Here is an 18,696-nt window from a genome sequence, read left to right on the forward strand (position 1 = left end):
CTTTCACGAAATAATGGAAGCTCTGACTTTTAGCCTTAAACAAATGATTTAGCAAGGGCTTCAGATGAATTTCAGAACTGAGCTGGTTTCAGCAAGGAACTTCAGAAATGACCCAATGCCTCTATGTTTCCATACACCTCTGCCTGCTTCAGAAGGTCACCTATCATGGGAAAATTATTGCCAACAGCAGAGTCCCTTGTGGATCTTTTAATGTCTCTTGCTCCATAGACTCGTACAGTTCGGTAAGGCCTGCGATGGATAGTTTTTTACTATCTAAGCAGGTGACTCGGATGTGCTGGATGCTCCGAAGAGCAGCCCAAAGCCCTAGACATTACTCCGAAGTATTTCCATTAAATGATCAGTGTACAAAAAAATAGAGTAAATGTCATTCCACTGTTGTGGGACCCATTCACTTACATGGAAGTCTTTCCAGTGACCTCAGTTTGCTCTGGAGGATGAACACGGTCATTAAAAGAGATAATTTCTATGGTTGTTTTAACTAACAAGAATAGGTGGAAAGGGGCCAAGTTCCCAACACTCATGAACTGTTATACAGATTAATCTTACTCATGATTAAGTTATACCTAACCACTCAGACCTCATGGCATCAAAAAAAAGTAAGATACTGCTTAAATGAGGAAAGGTATCTGTAAGGAAACACAGCTATCTCATTATGGGGTGAGGGAGGGAAACCCAACCCAAACTGGAGGGAAAACAGTACTTTGTTTTGCAAACACACCAGGTTATTTAAAAGAATGAACAAATTCCTGTGAAGAACTGTGTAATTTTTACCAAAATACAAAATGCCTCAGATTAACTTAGTGCAAGTACAAACATTTTGACTCCCTGATTCTTTTTTTTCTTTTTTTTTTTTCTTTTGGGTTAGGTGATACAATTCTTGTCTGCAACTTGACAGGATGTAGAAAATAATTACAAATGAAAAGGTTATTCATAATTTTTAAATGAGTTAATTAGTAAACCCTGCCAGAGTCACTCATTACAGTAATTAATAATTGATTATACTTGAAATTAAACACAATTTTTCATCAAAATCTAATTAAATATCTGCCTTTTTGCTTGTTGATTAGAACACTGTGTCTGGTAGAGACAATCTTTGCTAAATATGTTTATGCTGAACTGAACCATCGAATTTGATTTTTAATAATTGATAGTTCCTTTAGAAATTTGTAATTATGACCCATAATTACAGCAGTTCAACCTGATCAGCATTTCTGGCACCTTGCCAGCCATTTGTGGCGCCTGCCAAATGCCACCGAATTCATCTGAATGAGGAAAAAATAAAGGATGGGAGAACACCTGAAGGACCTACCTTTTAATCACATTAACTGTGATCTTAAACAGGAGCCTGATCTTTTCAGAACTCCAAAAACAGGGTTTGTGTTGGAGAAAACCAAGTGCAAACCAAACACTTCTCAATCTATCAAACAGTACGCACCACCGCCCTCAGAATTAACAGGCACCGCTGCTCTGAGGTATAATGATACTTCTCTGACACACTGAGATAATGTCCAAAGGAATCATGGTTGGGGCATAAGGACAATACCAGACAAATGAGAAAGGCAAGCCCAAATGTACATAGCAAATGATGAAAATTGACTGCATATTTCATCAAACTGTTGCTGATTTAATGTCTGTTAATTAATCATTCCTGCTCCTCTTACAGGAGGCATAAAAGTGACCAGGGTATGATGCAAGGCAGAACTAAAAAAGTATCAGTCATTAAAGAAATGTACATAAAAGGAACACAGTAAAAGCAATCCTTTGTGGCAGTGCTAATTATACTCTTGTGAAATGAAAGCAAAAATCTTTCGATCCAGGCTAAGATTTGTAATTCTAACCACAACCTTTTATAGATCATTAGTGTACAGGAAGTCACAGCGAAATCAAAAAGACTCATTTGTGCCATGAGATATGGGCTTTTTTTTTTTTTACCTATGATCACATCTGCAAGAGTCTGACAACCAGAGTTTGCACCGCTGACAGTTTAAAATAGAAGCCTGGGAATGGACCTTTGTAAGACATTTATAACACAAATATCATACTTAAGCGAAGAAAAAGTAATGGTAACAGCCCGACTTTACAGACTGAAAAATATAATTTTCACTTCTAACATTTCAATTACCTTTTCAACAAACACCAAGAATGCTTTTTTTGCAATGAATAATGACAAGTCTTACAAACCAAAGAAATTCAGATCATTCACAGTGCAAGAAAAATCCACTGCTGCTTCTCCCAAGTTGCAAATTTCCCCAGCTTCCCTACTCCAGGAAGGCCCTGTTGGACCACAGTTTGAACTCAGTTCTTCCCCATGCTCCAGCTAACCCAGTAAATGTCAATATCATTGGTTGGATGGTGAGGTTTGCCACCAAAAGATAGAACAAAACCACATTTTTGCATGTCAGGATCTTGGCTGTGGTCCTGCTCCGGTCAAAGTCAATGGCTGAGAATTCCCACGGACCTGAATGCAACAGCAATTGTGCCATGGACCTCACTGGCTCTTAAGGGGCTGCTCTGAGAAAACCTGGTGGGTTTACCTCATTCCAGGTCTACTTTCCTCTTCAGAATGTGCACAGTGCACACCACTGAAGAGAGCACAACATATGACTCATGTTTTACTAAGGTCTTCTGGCTCCATGATGTGTTACGCTCCCTAGCATAGCATTGCAACAACATTGAAATCAACAGAAGCCTTATTTCCCCATCACTTTGAACAACGTTCTTGACAGTTATCATTACAGTTGAGTTTTTGAGAGAAATGAAATAAAGCAGAAAGGAAAAGAGAAAACGATCAGACATGTGCTTACCTATGAAATACGCCAGCAGGATGACCAGCGTGACTGAGATGACAATGGCACTCAGAGCAGCACATTTCCAGTTACAGTACTTATAGGGCTTCTTCAGGTTAAAGGCAGGCCTAGAGAAGGTACTTCTGGGAAGGGGCCTAGGGGGAGGTGAGTACACAGTGCTGGACGTCAAGGGATATCCTGGCGATGTTGTACAAAAAAGGGGAGAAGTGCCTCCAGGTTTGAACAGGAAGTGCCTGAGGGAAGAAAGACCAACAACAAGTGACTCCTCACAGAGATGGAAGCCAAGGGAGATGTGGAGTAGGAGGATGGTGACTGCTGCCACGACGAGGAAGGCAGCTCCACACAATGCTGGCTATGAACATGGATGGCATGCACGAAAGAGAAGAATAAAAATCATAGGCAAGTCACACAGAGTAAAGGAAAACAAAACAAAACAAACAAACAAAAAATTCACAGTGCCAACAATGCCACAGAGAACTCTTCAAGAGCTCTTCAAGAGCAGGAGTCGCCTCTGTGGAAGAGCTGGCATTAGAGTGAGATGAATACCCCAAGCACAGCTACAACAGACTGGTGGCACGGGCAGCACTGGGGGCCTGCTCACGCTCCCACAGAAATACCCTGTGGAGACTTAAGAGGAGAGTGGGTTGGATTAAAGAGGAGGGTGTTTACCAATTCACTGATCACTGCATGAGAGCGTTGGGTTTTTTTTTGCATGACATTGGTGAGTACAGATGGGGGAAGAGAGCTTAAGCCATTCCATAGCACCCAAATTGTCACGGAGGGGAATGTTCACACTATCCCTGCCCAGCACATTTATACACTGGACAGTGGCATGGTAAAAGCATCAAAGCCCAGAATCCAGGTTCTCTGCAGCACAAGTCAGGAGAGGCACCTGCTTCCAGAAAGCAGTCCACAGCACCTTACTTTGATGCCCATGTATAAAAAGTGTGAATTACTGTCAAAGACAATGGTGTTCCCTGTCCAGTGACATGTTGGGAGGCACTGTATTTTGCCTGTAAGTACAAATGCAGCCTGAGAGCCAGCCTGTGAGGACCTTGTGTGAGACTGATGAAAGTCTGTGCAAAAATGAACCCACTGCAGACTGTGAGTTCCTGAAATGAAATGTCCTGAAGGGAGTTCTCTCCATGGGAATCCTAAACAAAAAACCTAGTTCTGATGGGACAACATGAAGTAGAAGGCATTTGAATGCCTGAAATGAAGCTTGGGAAACAGATCTGACTCATCTATCACCATGCTGATGTAAAAGAAAAATGCAGCTTGTGAGGACTAAGAGACATCCTCAGTGCAGTCTGCACCTTCTGCCATGGTTTTCAGGGACGGATTTGCAGCCAGCATAAATGCATTCAGCATGGGTCCATGGGAGTCCGTCAAGCCAGCGGATTGCACCAGATGAAGACCTGACTCTATTTGCCCCTTGAAGTCACTTGTGCAGTCACAGGGGGAAGTGTCACATGCACAAACATCAACATGCAGAAAAGCCACTTAGTCGTGCAGTGTAAAGTAACACATAACTCTCAAAAATAGGTGTTGGTACTGTTACAGCCATGGTTTTATTGGTACTCTAAGCAGGACTGTGGAGCATTAGAAAAAGATTCATTATTTCTACTAATGTCCTACATCAAAACATTCATTTTTACAAGGATTCAGATACTCTTCTGTGTTTCAGAAATTATTTGTTTATAAAGAGAGATACCTGTTCTCAGCAAAGAGGGATCAGCAGTGTCCAAGTACACCAAATAAATCTTCAGTTACTAATGGCTACCAAATCAGAAAACGCCAACAGAAGGTCGACATTTTTGGCACTAAATGTCAAATTAAAAGCTGTTTATGACTTTAAAGTTAAGTGATAAAAAGTTAGGTAAAAATGACAGAACAGATAGTAAAGTCAAAATCAAAGGCTTGGTTTACATGTAATACCAGTAGGCACTTGTAAGGTACGTAGAGAACACCAACTTAGCGATGAAATATCAGGCTGCTGCTATGATACTGGTTTAAGATCTTTATAAAAATAAAATTAATCTTAGTTTATATGGGACTCAAAATTGCTGTAGGTACTTCTCACTAATGAAATTACTTTCAAAACAGCGAGGGGAAAAAAGCAAATGGCATGCTGTGGCTCACTAGCATATTAATGAGTCTGCCATTAATATGTACAGGACACAGTGCTCCAAGCTCCAGAACCTCATATTTTTAAAGCCATCTTGGAAGAGGCCAGCAATGGTGTTGCCCTTAAACATCATTGATATGACCAAATGCTTTCATGCAAGGATCATAACGACTGTACAGTAAACAGGAAGACCACGTAAGTGTCACATACCCATCATTGTAAGCACCGTCATGTCGGGAGGAGGTGAGAATGTCCATCTCAATGAGGTTGTCCTGCAATGTCTCTAGGAATGTCTGCTTTGCTATGTTTCTACATACATATGGAAACATGAATGAAGCCAGTGAGTCATGCATATATGAAGTGTGATCTTATAAACCACAATGGTTACAGTGCAGTTGTGCATGGAATTAGAATGATGGACCATATATTTATATGTATAAGATGCTACACATATACATATATAGCTTTTAAGAATGTTCACTTCTTTCTATATACACTATATATATGCATATATACACATATAAGCACACACACCCATGTGCATGTATAAAAGAAAGTTGATGTCGTTCTTTTACCATTATTCATTGCCAGCAACACAAGAAACCTCCTGAACTGCTGGATTCAGAAGATTAGATTTCAATCCAGCACAGCTGTAACCTTGCTATACTCCTGCATCTGTCTTGTTCTTACTCTGAAAAGGCACAGCACAGTATCTCTACCCCACTGTGGCCAATACCTTGGTAGCACAGTTCCACCTAACGTCCTCATGGATTTCTAGTGAAAATCTGTCACTCCTTTGCTTACGTTTCAGTTTTGCATTTGAGAACTTTTTAATTGCCAATTTGATTAATTTGTTTTCATTTGTGGAACAGTAACTTGCTGCTTAGAAGTTTCAAAATGCAGGTTTTGCTCAATACAAGTATTCCAAATAAAAGTCTCTCAGTGATAAACAGATAGAAGCTGGAAAAAGGTTGTGCTGTAACCCAAATTCCAATGCAGAGTATTGGCAACAATCTAGATAATACAGACCATAGGTGAGGAACGTGGAGCCCACACGTGGAAAAGCCTAGTTTTAACTTTGTGCACAATAGTGACTTTTTGCCGTATCTGGCCTCCCTGGAATTCACTTTGATGAGTCACATTTTGACCTATATATGCTAAACTGTTTCGTATTTTTTGAGGAGAATAGCAGGAACATAAAGAATTAAGTCAGAGGCACAGATGGGAACAGACTGTGTCTTTCTCACCTTCGGGCTTCTTTCTCAAGACCTAGCAAAAGAACATTCTTCTCATCTTTTTTGAAACAAAAAAGCAGCCCTGATTTTGCCCACGTCTGTTTGTAGCATCAAAAACAGACTCTAAGCCCGAATGTGAATAAATTCCCTGGCCATAACTAGCAAAAGGAACATAGCAGTACGGTGACATTTTATCACTTATGCAGGATTAAGCGCTTACAGGATATAAGTGACATGATGTGAACTCAAACAAGAACTCCTCTGTCAAAGAAACTGGATTCAGGTAACATGTTCTATACCAAGTGAAACCAGCCCTGTCACAATATACAAACCTTGATACTGTCTCTTCTAAAATGTCCCCAACCTTAATTTTAATTTCCACTTCCTCCTCTTCCCGCCGCTAATGCCAGCACTTGTTTAACTCAACTTGCTGCTTTTGGAGGCCTCTGGGCTGCTTTGACAGAACAGATCTACTCCTTGATCTGAATGAAAGCAAAGTGACTCCTATTCATAGCTTTGGAGTAAAGTGGATCGACATGCATGAGCTGTGTGCCATAGCACTTGAGGCATCAATTCATCCCCAAGTGTCTGCGGCTTCCTTACATTCCCTGGGAATGCAGGAAAGGTTGGATGTTGAATTCAATGCAAAAAAGAAGCGACATATGTGCATGCACTGAGCATTTAATGGGTAAGAGGCAAGGCATCTAGCAACACACCAATCAATAAAGTTCATCAGTAGTTAAAATCCATGTCAAATTGGTTCCATGAATTTCAGTTGTGGGTTGTCAATAAAACAGAGGAGGGGGAGGGTTATATAATCTTATAATGTATGTATTCGTAACAGAGAGGTCGCTGGGTCACCGAGGTGACTAACGCATGACTGGCTAGAGTCTGCTCCCTTGGAAATTACCTGTGAATAACCGTTTAGTTACAAACCACTCTTCCTTCTCATTAGGAGCTGTGGTGGCAGAATCCGACCTTACGTGAGTATCACGTGAAATTTCCTGGGAATGGAAGTCTCCTGAAAGCGGTTCGTTTGTCAACTAAACGTCCATCTCGTTGGCAATTATTTTCTCCCACAAAATGTCAAGGAACAGAAAGGGGGGCCACAAGAGAAGGAAGAGTGAGGAATAAATATGGGGGGAACTGACTTACCTGTCAGGAGTGAGTGCTGAGCAAAGATCTTCTCATCACAACCTTGATAATATATTGCTTTTAAAGCAACAAAAAAGGGAGCAGACAGGAAAAGAAAGAGGAAGAAGGAGAAACAGAGAAAAGGGAGTAAAGGGAAACTAATGAAAAGAAGGGAGAGAAGAGGAGGGGCTCTTCCTCTTGCAACATAGGCATTTCTCAGATATAGGGTATGTGTTTTTGTGTCAGTTGTGCTCTTGTGCTAGACATTGCTGCTTGCCTTTTGCATTACAATATGGAAACTTCCAGGCAGTGACAAACCATCTTAAATTCCCAGTCCCAAATACTGCCTGGAGCCCACAGTAGTCCAAATCAGGCCTCTTCAAATTCTGGCGTGCTTAAAAATCTGTAACTGTAGGCACGTTTCACAGCCTGTGACAATCCCTGTTTAAAAGACATAGCTTTTTCTTCATGTTTTCTCCCTCTGTTGACTAATATGGGATTAAAAAAAAACGGATATTCAACAGAAATACAATTCCATTTTTGACATGAGATTACTATAATCTCCGATTGCTATACTTCAAAGGCCTTAATTCTTGGATTAATGTCTCTTGGCCAGGATTTATTTTTTTTACATATTGGACATTTTATTCTCTTAGGTGGAGGTCTTTTTTCATTCTAAAAATCTCTGCAGTGGGGAAGGTCGACTTCATGGAAGAGGGGTAATTGGGCACCCAAGTTGGTTAAACAGCTCTGAAACTTGGTCTTTTCTGTCTAAAGAATTCCCCGAAAGGGAATGGATAGAAGAGCAAACTATTAAAGTGGAGGTTTGTCATGGATTTACTGATCATCTGTGCAACACAGCCTCTTTGCATTATGACACCATTATAACACATTTTATTTTCTTAATGTTGTTTTGTAAAGGAACAAAAGCCAGTCTGACATGCTCTGTAAATGGGCTCATCTGCTGTTTGGTATAAAATTACACTTTCTTTTCCAACAGGTTTGTTCTTTGAAGGGATGTTGGGCAAAATTATGCCATTCCAACCAGAGTGTCAAAAGCCACATCAGTCTTGTAACAGCCTTCATCTACCTAATCAATAAAATGGTTAAATTGAGGATTAATTCCAAATGTGACTGCTTTGTGATGTAAGTGAAATGATCAAAATGTGCAGAAAGGTTTCTTCATGTGGGTAGACCTGTGTCTTCCACTTAGGTTATAACACAGCAATAATATGACCAACCCAACTTGCTAATAGAACTGCTTCAGGTCTTAAAAATGCTCATCCACAATGATTTCATGAAGGAAAAACGAGGATAGTCTTTACAGATGTGCTAAATTAACAATTTAACATGACCAGTCCAGGGCTAGCCAGATAATCATTCTGTCCATGAACTCCTGCATTTATTAGGATGTGGTAGGGTTGTCTCTCCATCTCTCTCTCCATGACTGCCACCAGAATTGGACAAATTCGGAAAGGATGCTTTCAGCAAAGAGCTTTTTTATCTTTGACATTTCTCCACTGATCCAGCAGCAAGGATGTTTTCCTTGGTAAGGTGGTAGGTTCTGGGAGACTCCAGTCAGATGTGAGTATATCTTGGCACTACTAAAACAGTGTATTATTTCTTCTCAAAGAATTCATAGCCTGATTTAGAAAAAGGCACAAGGCTTCCTCCAGAATTATAGAGGATTATTCACAAAAGGGTTGCAGGAGTGAAGACTATGTATTCTTTAATGTATTTTTTTTTCCAAAAGAAACAACATAAAATTCAATGCTTGAGTATATATGCTCAAGAATTAGTAGCACAATATAATTACTGAAACTGTTGCCAAATCACACACGCTGTACTTGTTTATAATTTTGTCTTAATCTCTTGGATCCAGCTTCTTAGTTGGGGCTTTTTAATCAAGCAGTCACAGAGAAATGAATTATCCCTAAATGCCATAAAATGTGATATTGAGGTCTGTTTTGGAAGTTTCAGAGGACCAGCAGACATGTCTCATTCTCAAAAAGATGGACAGATGCACTCATTTTTAGGAAAACATTTTCTTAGCAGAAGCTGGGAAAAACGGGTGCATTTTGTCCCAGGATGTCGACATGGCTACCACTGATCTCTGTGAAACTCTCACAGGCAATGTGACACGATTTGGCCCCTGGCTCAGTTTTCAGTTAGTATATGCTTTTTGCTGCCTAAAATCAATCTTGTTGGCTTGAGAAGGTAAGACAAATGAGGGAAAAAGTCAGCTAAGTTAGTGGACCATGTTAGGTCTGGATGACTTCTCTCCAGACTGAAAGATAGGGGCTAATGACTCCAGCATCTCTGGTGGGGTTTTTAGTAGAAAATGAAATGGTGAAACAAAGCCTCTGGAGAATGTAAAAACTGACTTTCAAGCGGGACAGCAAGAACTAGTCAAATTCACCAACAGATGAGAGGACTGAGGCTGAGAGAGTTTGACAATTCCCTTTTTTAGAACTTATATAAGATCTTAATAAACCTGAACTAGAATGACTCAGTGCACCCTTCTCATACCCTTCATGTGATGCATAGGTGTAAAAGAATTTAAAAGCTAAATGGAAACACCATTAATTGACTGATGTCCTGCTATCCAGTGTTTCATGCTTGCTGAAGTGATGTAGGATAGTAAAATGCAGCAGCTGACCTCTCGTCATTGGGTAAAACAAGACCAACCTCTCTTGAATATTGTACTACAAAAGTATCTGCTTGATGAGGCACAGCTAGAAGGCTAAATGTTTTCAATATATTGACTGATTTCAGTTTCTTAAATAGGATATTGATTTATCCTACCACATAGGAAGAAAACACATTAAAGGAAAATAAAAGAAAGAAAACCAAGAACATTTTAATCTATGATCCTGATTCCAATTTTAAATGAGGAAAATAATGCTATGAGCAGCTGTTAAAGACAAAATTTTTAGTTTATAAAAGAAGAGCGATTTCCTCTCCTCCTAGGCCAGATAAAACAACACAGGGAATAATAAACGCAACTCAAAGTATATAAGCCAAACACACCAGTTCACAGACAGAACCACTAGCTATACAGATATGTATATTTATTGTCCAGAACATCCTTAGCACACACAGTCAGAACATTGCAAAATACTAAAGAAAATAACCTACCTAGTCTCAAGTGGGATGTTACTGTTGAGTAACCAGTTGTCCTGAACATGGGCTGGCTCTTGAGTGCTGGCTGGTTGTTCTCCAGAAAGAGAGTGGTCTGTAGGAGCTGGGCTAGGGTTGCTGCGTGGAGTGAAGTTCCCTCTGTTTAGGGAATTGATGGAGGCTGCGTGGTGTTGATTTGGGGTGTGAGCATGTGATATTGGAGGTGGTGGAGTTCTAAGCCTTGAATGATTTTGAAGATTTGGAGGATGATCTAAAACAGAAATGAAGTATATATTTTTTAAAGTTCATAATTTGAGTTGTTCTGCATTAATTTCTGTGCAGGCACTCCTAGAAAGTAAGAAAACTAAATCAAACCCAAAAGGGTAACATAGCCTTGTTCCATGACACATGCATTGATCCCCCAGCCAGCTAGAAAAATAGTTTGATTTCATGCAGAAAAGTTATAAAAGCTTAAAACACTGCAAGAAGGCTGTCCTGACAGCCAAGTTAACTCCGATGAACAACTGCAGGTTGCAAACTGTAATCTATCTGTGACACTGATTTGTGATAAAGCATGAAAAATATAACCAGTCTGGATAGATAACACGTTAGAGCAATTTTATGATGGATATACAGCTCCCAGTGAAGTTTGTTCTGCCTGTTTTGCCAGAGAACTTTCAATAGTTAGGTCAACAAGAAGACTGAGAATACATTTAATCATAGACTGAGTTTAGGGAAAGCCATAAAACTGTGTCAGGATTACACGATTTAACAAAATCCAATAGTCTGTATTGTTAGAGATGTACTCAAACCAAGTAAAAAATGTATGATGTGGCATAAAAACTGAGGTGTCAGGAAAATGAAACAACATACAGTGAAGAAAGATGCAAAGATCAGTGATATGGCTGCTTTGAGTAAAAATCAAAACTATTAGCCAAGAGTCTGAGGGATGTAGATTGAGGAAGGCAAACATTTAGGACAGACAACCTTGTGCTGATTATATTGGTATGTTTAGTTTTTTAATTAAGTATCAAGGATTTTTATTTTTTTTCCCCTATATATTTTCTGGAAATACATTAAAACTAAAATATTTTATAGAGGGAGACTTGAGAGTTCATCATACTGGATATGGGATACAGGAAACAAACTTCTCTGATTTTAGTAGGTTTATGTTTGTAAATCATAAATGCATAATCTGAAAAAAAAAAAAAAAAACAAATGCTATCAATCATATACTTACCAGAGAGATTTGTGTATCATGAAAAACAGGTACTGTCTAAGCGGAGAGCTCAGAACTGAACTCTATAGATAGTATATCTATTTTTATATAAATCTATCTATCTATATATAGTGTATCTATCTATATATAGTATATCTCTATAGAGATAGTGAATGGTATCAACAATTACCATGACATTTAGTGACACTTGAAATCTGGATTAGGACTTGGATTCAGGAGAGAAACAGGGAAAGGATTTATAGTATCTTTGTAGCTCCTTGGATATTTAGACACATAAGATAAAATATAAATATGTGTGAGAGACAGCGGGTCCCTCCCCTTCTCACTTTGTCTTCACTTACACTCTCTTACTGTTAACTATAGCTGATTGTACCAAAGCCTTAGGGTGGCTGAGGTGATCTAGCAAAAACACCTCTCAGATTTGAATTATAAAGGTGTCATTATTGTGTTAGAATGTTGTAGTTTTGCATGGCTGGGTTCTGGTGGAGAAGGAGGGGGCTGCAGGGGTGGCTGTTGCAAGAATCACAGAATCACAGGGTTGGAAAAGACCTTTGAAGATCATCAAGTCCAACCATTCCCATCCTAAGCTGAACCATATCCCTAAGTACCTCATCTAACCTTTTCTTGAACACACCCAGGGAAGGTGACTCAACCACATCCCTGGGCAGCCTGTTCCAGGCCCCAACAACTCTTTCAGTAAAATATTTTTTTCTAATGTCCAATCTAAACCTGCCCTGGCACAGCTTCATGCCATTTCCCCTTGTTCTATCTTCTGTCACCTGGCTGAAGAGACCATTGCCCACCTCTCTACAACCTCCCTTCAGGTAGTTGTAGGTGGTGATAAGGTCTCCCCTCATGCTCCTCTTCTCCAAGATAAACAGCCCCAGCTCCCTCAGCTGCTCCTCATAGGATTTGCCCTCCAGCCCCTTCACCAGCCTGGTTGCCCTTCTCTGGACTCACTCGAGGACCTCGATGTCCTTCTTATGGTGAGGAGCCCAGAACTGGACACAGTACTCAAGGTGTGGCCTCATCCATGCCAAGTACAGGAGAACAATCACTTCCCTGGACCTACTGGCCACACTGTTTTTGACACAAGCCAAGATGCTGTTGGCCTTCTTGGCCGCCTGGGCACACTGCTGGCTCATATTCAGCCTGCAGTCAACCAACACTCCCAGGTCTTTCTCTGCCTGACAGCTCTCCAGCCAGTCTCCCCCAAGCCTGTAGAGCTGGATGGGGTTGTTATGTCCCATGTGCAGCACTCTACACTTGGCCTTGTTAAACTTCACCCCATTGGTCTCAGCCCATCAGTCCAGTCTGTTCAGATCCCTCTGAAGAGCCTCCCTACCCTCAGGCAGACCAACACTTCCTCCCAGTTTAGTGTCATCTGCAAACTTACTGAGGGAGCATTCAATCCCTTCATCGAGGTCATTGATAAAGATGTTGAACAAGACTGGACCCAGGACTGAGCCCTTGGAGCGCCACTCATGACCAGCCTCCAGCTGGATTTAGTTCCATTCACCACCACTCTTTGGGCCCATCCAGCCAGTTTTTAACCCAGCTGAGGGTCCACCTATCAAGGCCAGTGCCAGCCAGTTTCTCAGTCAGAATGCTGTGAGAAACCGTGTCAAAGGCTTTACCTGGAGTTGTTGCTGACCAAGGCTGAGCCCATCAGCAACGGTCATGGTGTCTCTGGAGATCACAGTTAGGAGAAAAAAAAAGCAAGCAGACGCTTTTTGCCCTCAGAGAAGGAAGTGAGAAGATGTCAGAAACTATGCAGGCACCAAGGCCAGGGAAGGGATGAAAAGGGAGTGTGGTGTGAGGCACTCCAGGTCCCGGAGAGAGAGAGATTCCCCTGCAGCCCATGGAGAGGACCATGGTGAAGCAGGCTGTACCCCTGCAGCCCATGGATGATGACAGGGAGCAGCGTTCCCATATACAGCCCTGTGCCACAATGGGGAGGAAGAAGGGAGAGAAATCATTACTTAAGTGAAGTCTGCTAAGACAGCACCGTGAACGTGTATCTACCTCTGGCTTTTTTAGGTTAGACATGTGACCAAGGGTACATATTCCATAGGGAGAACTGAGTGCTTTTAGAGTCCCAAACCTTCTGCTCTGAGGAAGGTCAGAGGAACACCTTAAAGGTACTGCTCACTCTATGCTATATCAGTACAACAGAGAACAACAAGCTTAAAAAAGAAAGGGTCCATCCTGCTCATCTAGTTTGGATAGACAGATCCTTTCCAGGAAGTCTGACATAGCAAAATTAATCCAAGATAAATAATGACATAGTGGCCTAACACTAGTTAGCCCTGAAAAACTCTGTGCATCAGCCAGCAAACCAAAGAGAAGGACAGAGCAATGGCCAAGGAATATCAGAATCAAACCAATTCTGACCTCAGCTGTGCTGTGAATCAAAGCATCCAACCATCCTTGGTCTGGATTATTACTGGGGACTGTGCCTAACTGAAGCCCAGATCATGGAGGTAAGAAAAAAATCCAACCATGGAAGAATTGTGCTGCTAGCTTAATTAAATTAGTGACTAATTTTCCCACTCAACAGACAGCAGCCATGATTGCTGAGAGGCAGAAGGAAGATAGCCACACAATGCACTAAAAAAGTGCAGTCTCAGGATCATGTCTGCTGGCAGAAAAAGGAAAATAGGAACAATGTATTAATTCCAGGCTGAGGGAGTTGACCATAAATCAAGGATTTCCAGTTTTTAGGGCTGTCAATCCATCACCATTCAAAAGAACTTAATGCATCCCAGAGAAAATGACTTGTCTAATCAGGAGTAACACACCAAATCTTTCCAAGACCAGTTACTTGAGTTTTTATTACAACTGATGCCTGAGATGAATACTCTGCACAAACAGGAAAGGGAGGCAAGTGGGTGAATTGTGAAATGTGCAATAGGTGTTTTGTGAAGTTCTCCTGCTATCGGTTGACTTTTTTCTACTGGAAACACCATTTTCAGACAGTGAGTCAGAGCCCGTTTCCAAAGATCTGTTATGTAAATTCCAATTTACACCCTATTATTGCAGACACATTGCAGATGCTATTATGGATAATGCTTTCGAATCAAGTAAAAATGTGTCATTTTCAGTCTCTATTTGCATACCCTCTGTGATTTCTTTGCGAAGTAAAGACAGCACATCTATCTTACTCTGGTCTATGCAATTTTTCACAGGATTTTATAGCTTGTATTTCTTTCTCTGACATTTAGGTAGCTTTTCCTCCCAGAATATTTTTAATTTTATTCATATACAAATTCAGAACACTTATGTCATGTCTAAGCAGTACCAAAATTAATATACCTTGACTGGGATTAGTAACTGTATCCTTTGCCTTATTATCATTTTTTTTTCTTCTTCTTCTCGGGTTAAGGAACTTAATGTTTCTGCCTAGGCAGCACTGATGTTTTGCAGATCCCACCACATGGGTGGGGCAGAGGGAAGCTTTCTGTGCCTAACACCAAGCCTTTACTGGGACAAGAGAACCACAGGAATTCAGAAGGCTTTATATACAAGCAGAACATTGTGGCCTCTGCACAAACTGTGCTAGGTTCTCCAGACCTTTCTTAAGCACTAGCTGTTCCCATTTGGATTTCTTAAAAAGAGTAATTACTTGGTTTGCTCAAAAAGAGGTCATTTTCAAAATTTTCCTCCTTGCATTTTCCTCCTTGGAAAAGACACAGAGTTTATCATTCCCTTTCTACTTGTTGGCACGAAAAACCTGACACATGCTTTTCAGAAGGATCACCTAAGTTAATGCAGTACTGAGGAATCAAACAAACGCCTTGTGAGACAACACCCCTCCCTCCAAATTTTTAGTAGTCAGGTAACACAACCTATGGGATGACTTTTGCCTTGAAGGGGCAGCACAAGAGATCAGTTAACAGCAAAGGAGTCTTTGCAGCCTTAGATGCCAGGTGACAATGGAAGAGTGTCCTGGTGATAAAGTTTAGTATTTCTTGAAGATAGTCTGGCACCATGGAAGGTGAAATAGCTCAGAACTTATGCAACCGCCCCTGTAAGCCTCATTTTATCTAACGGGTCTCCAAAGTGTGTCAAACATGAAATATGTCACACTTCAAATGTAATGAAACTTTGCTAATCTGATTGCAAATAACACCAATAGGGGGACCTGGACAAGTTGGATTGATGGGCAGAGGCCAATGGGATGAAGTTCAACATGGTGAACTGCTGGGACTTGCATGTGGGACATAACACCAGGCAATGCCACAGGCTTGGGGCAGGGGACCTGGAAAGCTGTACAGAGGAAAATGATCTGGGGGTGTTGGTTGACACTCTCCTGAACATGAGACAGTAGTGTGCCCAGGTGGCCAAGAAGACCAATGGCATCCTGGCTGGTGTCAGGACTAGTGTAGCCAGCAGGACCATGGAGGTGATTATCCCCCTGTACTCAGCTCTGGTGAGGCTGCACCTAGAATACTGTGTTCAGTTTTGGACCTCTCATTATAAGAAAGACATCGAGGCCCTGAAGCATGTCCACAGAAAGGAGACAAAGCTCTTGAAGGGTCTGAAACACAGGTCTGATGAGGAGCAGCTGAGGGAACTGGGACTGTTTAGCCTGGAGAAGAGAAGGCTCAGGGGAGACCTTATTGCTCTCTACAACTACCTGAAAGCAGGTTGAGGTGAGCTGGGGATCAACCGCTTCTCACAGATAAGTAGCACCAGGACAAGAGGGAATGGATGCAAGTTGTGCTGGGGGAGGTTCAGGTTAGAAATGAGGAGAAATTTCATCTCCAAAAGAGCGGTTGCGCATTGGAACGGGGTGCCCAGGAAGGTGGTGGAGTCACCAGCCCTCGGGGCGTTTAAGGAAAAGTTGGATGAGGTACATAGGGACATGGTTTAGTGAGTAATAGAGGTGGTAGGGAGACGGTTGGACTAGATGACCTTGGAGGTCTTTTCCAACCTTAATGCTTCTGTGATTCTATAAATCAAGTTGCTTTTGTGTTGCATTTTTTGTCTGTTTTTTTAACATTAAAATGTCATTGACTAACACGGGCTTGGTAACCACAGATAGAGCAGAGCTGAAAGATAACTCAGTTAATGAAGCTTGTACTTGGCACATATTAGGGAGCCTCGACAGAATCCTGTGAATGAAAAAATCACTAAATGTGAGCCGTACAAAGATTACGAATGAGGAGCTAATATGACAAAATTTAAATAAAAGGTCTAAACCCTGTGTTCCTTTCCTTTCCCTTAATCTTTAATGAGTAGCACTGTTTTGAAATTAGTCTGTGTAACAATTACACTTTCTGATTCATTAGGTTTTGGGATTGTGTTCAGGGCAAATGTGTTAACCTCAGATACGTTCTCGTCTTTTTATTTCCCAGCTTCTCCTGTTCCTCCACACATTTGTCATTTGTATGTCTGCTCATATTCAGACAGCCTGATGCCTGGCTGGGGTCTGGGTTAGCTACAGGAAATATTTCTCTTTACTCACTGTATATAATGCCAGGTGGAATGAATCACTCATTGCTCCCTTGAACTTAAACTCAACAGGAGCTGCGCTGACTAACTTGGTAGTGTGACTTCAGGCAATCGTCTATACCCATACACAGAGGAATACTCACCACTGAATAAGGAAACAATCTTTATAATAATGAAGTCTGCATTCAGATGGTCACAAGTGGTGTTCCTTAAGGGTCTGTGCTGGGACCGGTGCTGATTAATATCTTTATTAGTGATATCTGTCAGTAAGTTTGCTGATGACACCATGTTGAGTGGTGAAGTTAATTTGCTAGAGGCATGGGATGCCACCCAGAGGGACTTGGACACGCTGGAGAAGTTGGCCCAGGTGAACCTCATAAGGTTCAACAAAGCCAAGTGCAGGGTCCTGCACCTGGGTCAGGACAACCCCTGTTACCCATACAGATTAGGAGATGACATGTGGAAAGCAGCCCTGAGGAAAAGGACTTGAGGGGGACTCATGGATGAGAAGATGGACATGAGCCAGCAATGTGCATCTGCAGCCAGAAGGCCAGCCCCATCCTGGGCTGCATCCCAAGGAGTGTGGCCATCAGATTGACAGAGGGGATTCTGCCCCTCTGCTCTGCTCTGCTCTGCTCTGCTCTGCTCTGGGGAGACCTCATTTGGAGTGCTGTGTCCAGCTTTGGAGCCCTCAACACAAGAAGGACATGGACCTGTTGGAGACTATGCAGAGGAGGGCCACAAAAGTGATCCAAGGGCTGGAGCACCTCTCCTATGAAGATAGGCTGTTTCAACCTGTAGAATGCTCCAGGGGGACCTTATAGTGGTCTTAGAGTACCTGAAAGATGCCATAAGAAAGCTGGAGAAGAACTGTTCCCAAGGGCATGGAGTGATAGGACGAGGGGTGATGGTTTTAAATTCAAAAAAGGGAGATTTAGGTTGGATATTAGGAAAAAGGTCTTTAGTATGAGGGTGATGGATCACTGGAACAGGTTGCCCAGAGGGGTAGTGGAGGCCCCATCCCTGGAGATACTCAAGGTCAGACTTGATGGTGCTCTGAGCTACCTGATCTAGTGAAGATGTCCCTGTTCACTGCAGGGGGGTGGGCTAGATTGCCTTTAAAGGTCTCTTCCAACCTAACACATTCTATAATTCTATGATTCAACTGACAGAGAAACTAAAAGCCTTGCTTTGGCTCTGGTTCCAGGACCATGTTTCAATATGCCGGAGATGTTCACTCTCAGAATTCACACCACCAGCTGAAGTGACCTTCACAGGATCCCTGACCCTTTGGGTGCCACTGGGTATGGAAACTGGGGTGCCTTCATTCGTGAATCTGATGAGCCACTTAAGGTCAGGTTAACTATGAAAGACTAAACTGGGTCTTCCCCAGCACCCTCATAAGGCGCGCCGAGAGTTTGCTGTTAGAAGACAGCTTGCCAGCAACAGGTTCCCTATCAGATGCATCCAAGCCCATGATGGCATCTGCAAAATGAAAAGGAGGCAGAATATTTCAACCCCAAGTTGTCAGATAGTGGAAAAATAGGAGGAGAC

The 18,696-nt window shown here is 41.7% G+C and overlaps 1 protein-coding gene across 3 annotated transcripts in view; it reads right to left on the reverse strand.

Annotated features, from left to right (window-relative positions):
• Positions 1-18,696, reverse strand: part of TENM4 (teneurin transmembrane protein 4) — a gene marked incomplete at its 3' end in the record, with an annotated part of 366,880 nt that overhangs the window by 209,244 nt on the left and 138,940 nt on the right. For all 3 annotated transcript variants that reach the window (XM_084264045.1, XM_084264044.1, XM_084264043.1), the window contains 3 exons: positions 10,464-10,716; positions 5,167-5,265; positions 2,826-3,061 (listed from right to left, as the gene is read on the reverse strand). In XM_084264045.1, the coding sequence (XP_084120171.1) occupies positions 2,826-3,061; positions 5,167-5,265; positions 10,464-10,716 (588 nt within the window). The remainder of the gene's footprint in view (positions 1-2,825; positions 3,062-5,166; positions 5,266-10,463; positions 10,717-18,696) is intronic.

The sequence above is a fragment of the Gallinula chloropus genome (genome assembly GCF_964237585.1).
Source record: "Gallinula chloropus genome assembly, chromosome: 1".
In the NCBI taxonomy this organism is placed as follows: domain Eukaryota; kingdom Metazoa; phylum Chordata; class Aves; order Gruiformes; family Rallidae; genus Gallinula; species Gallinula chloropus.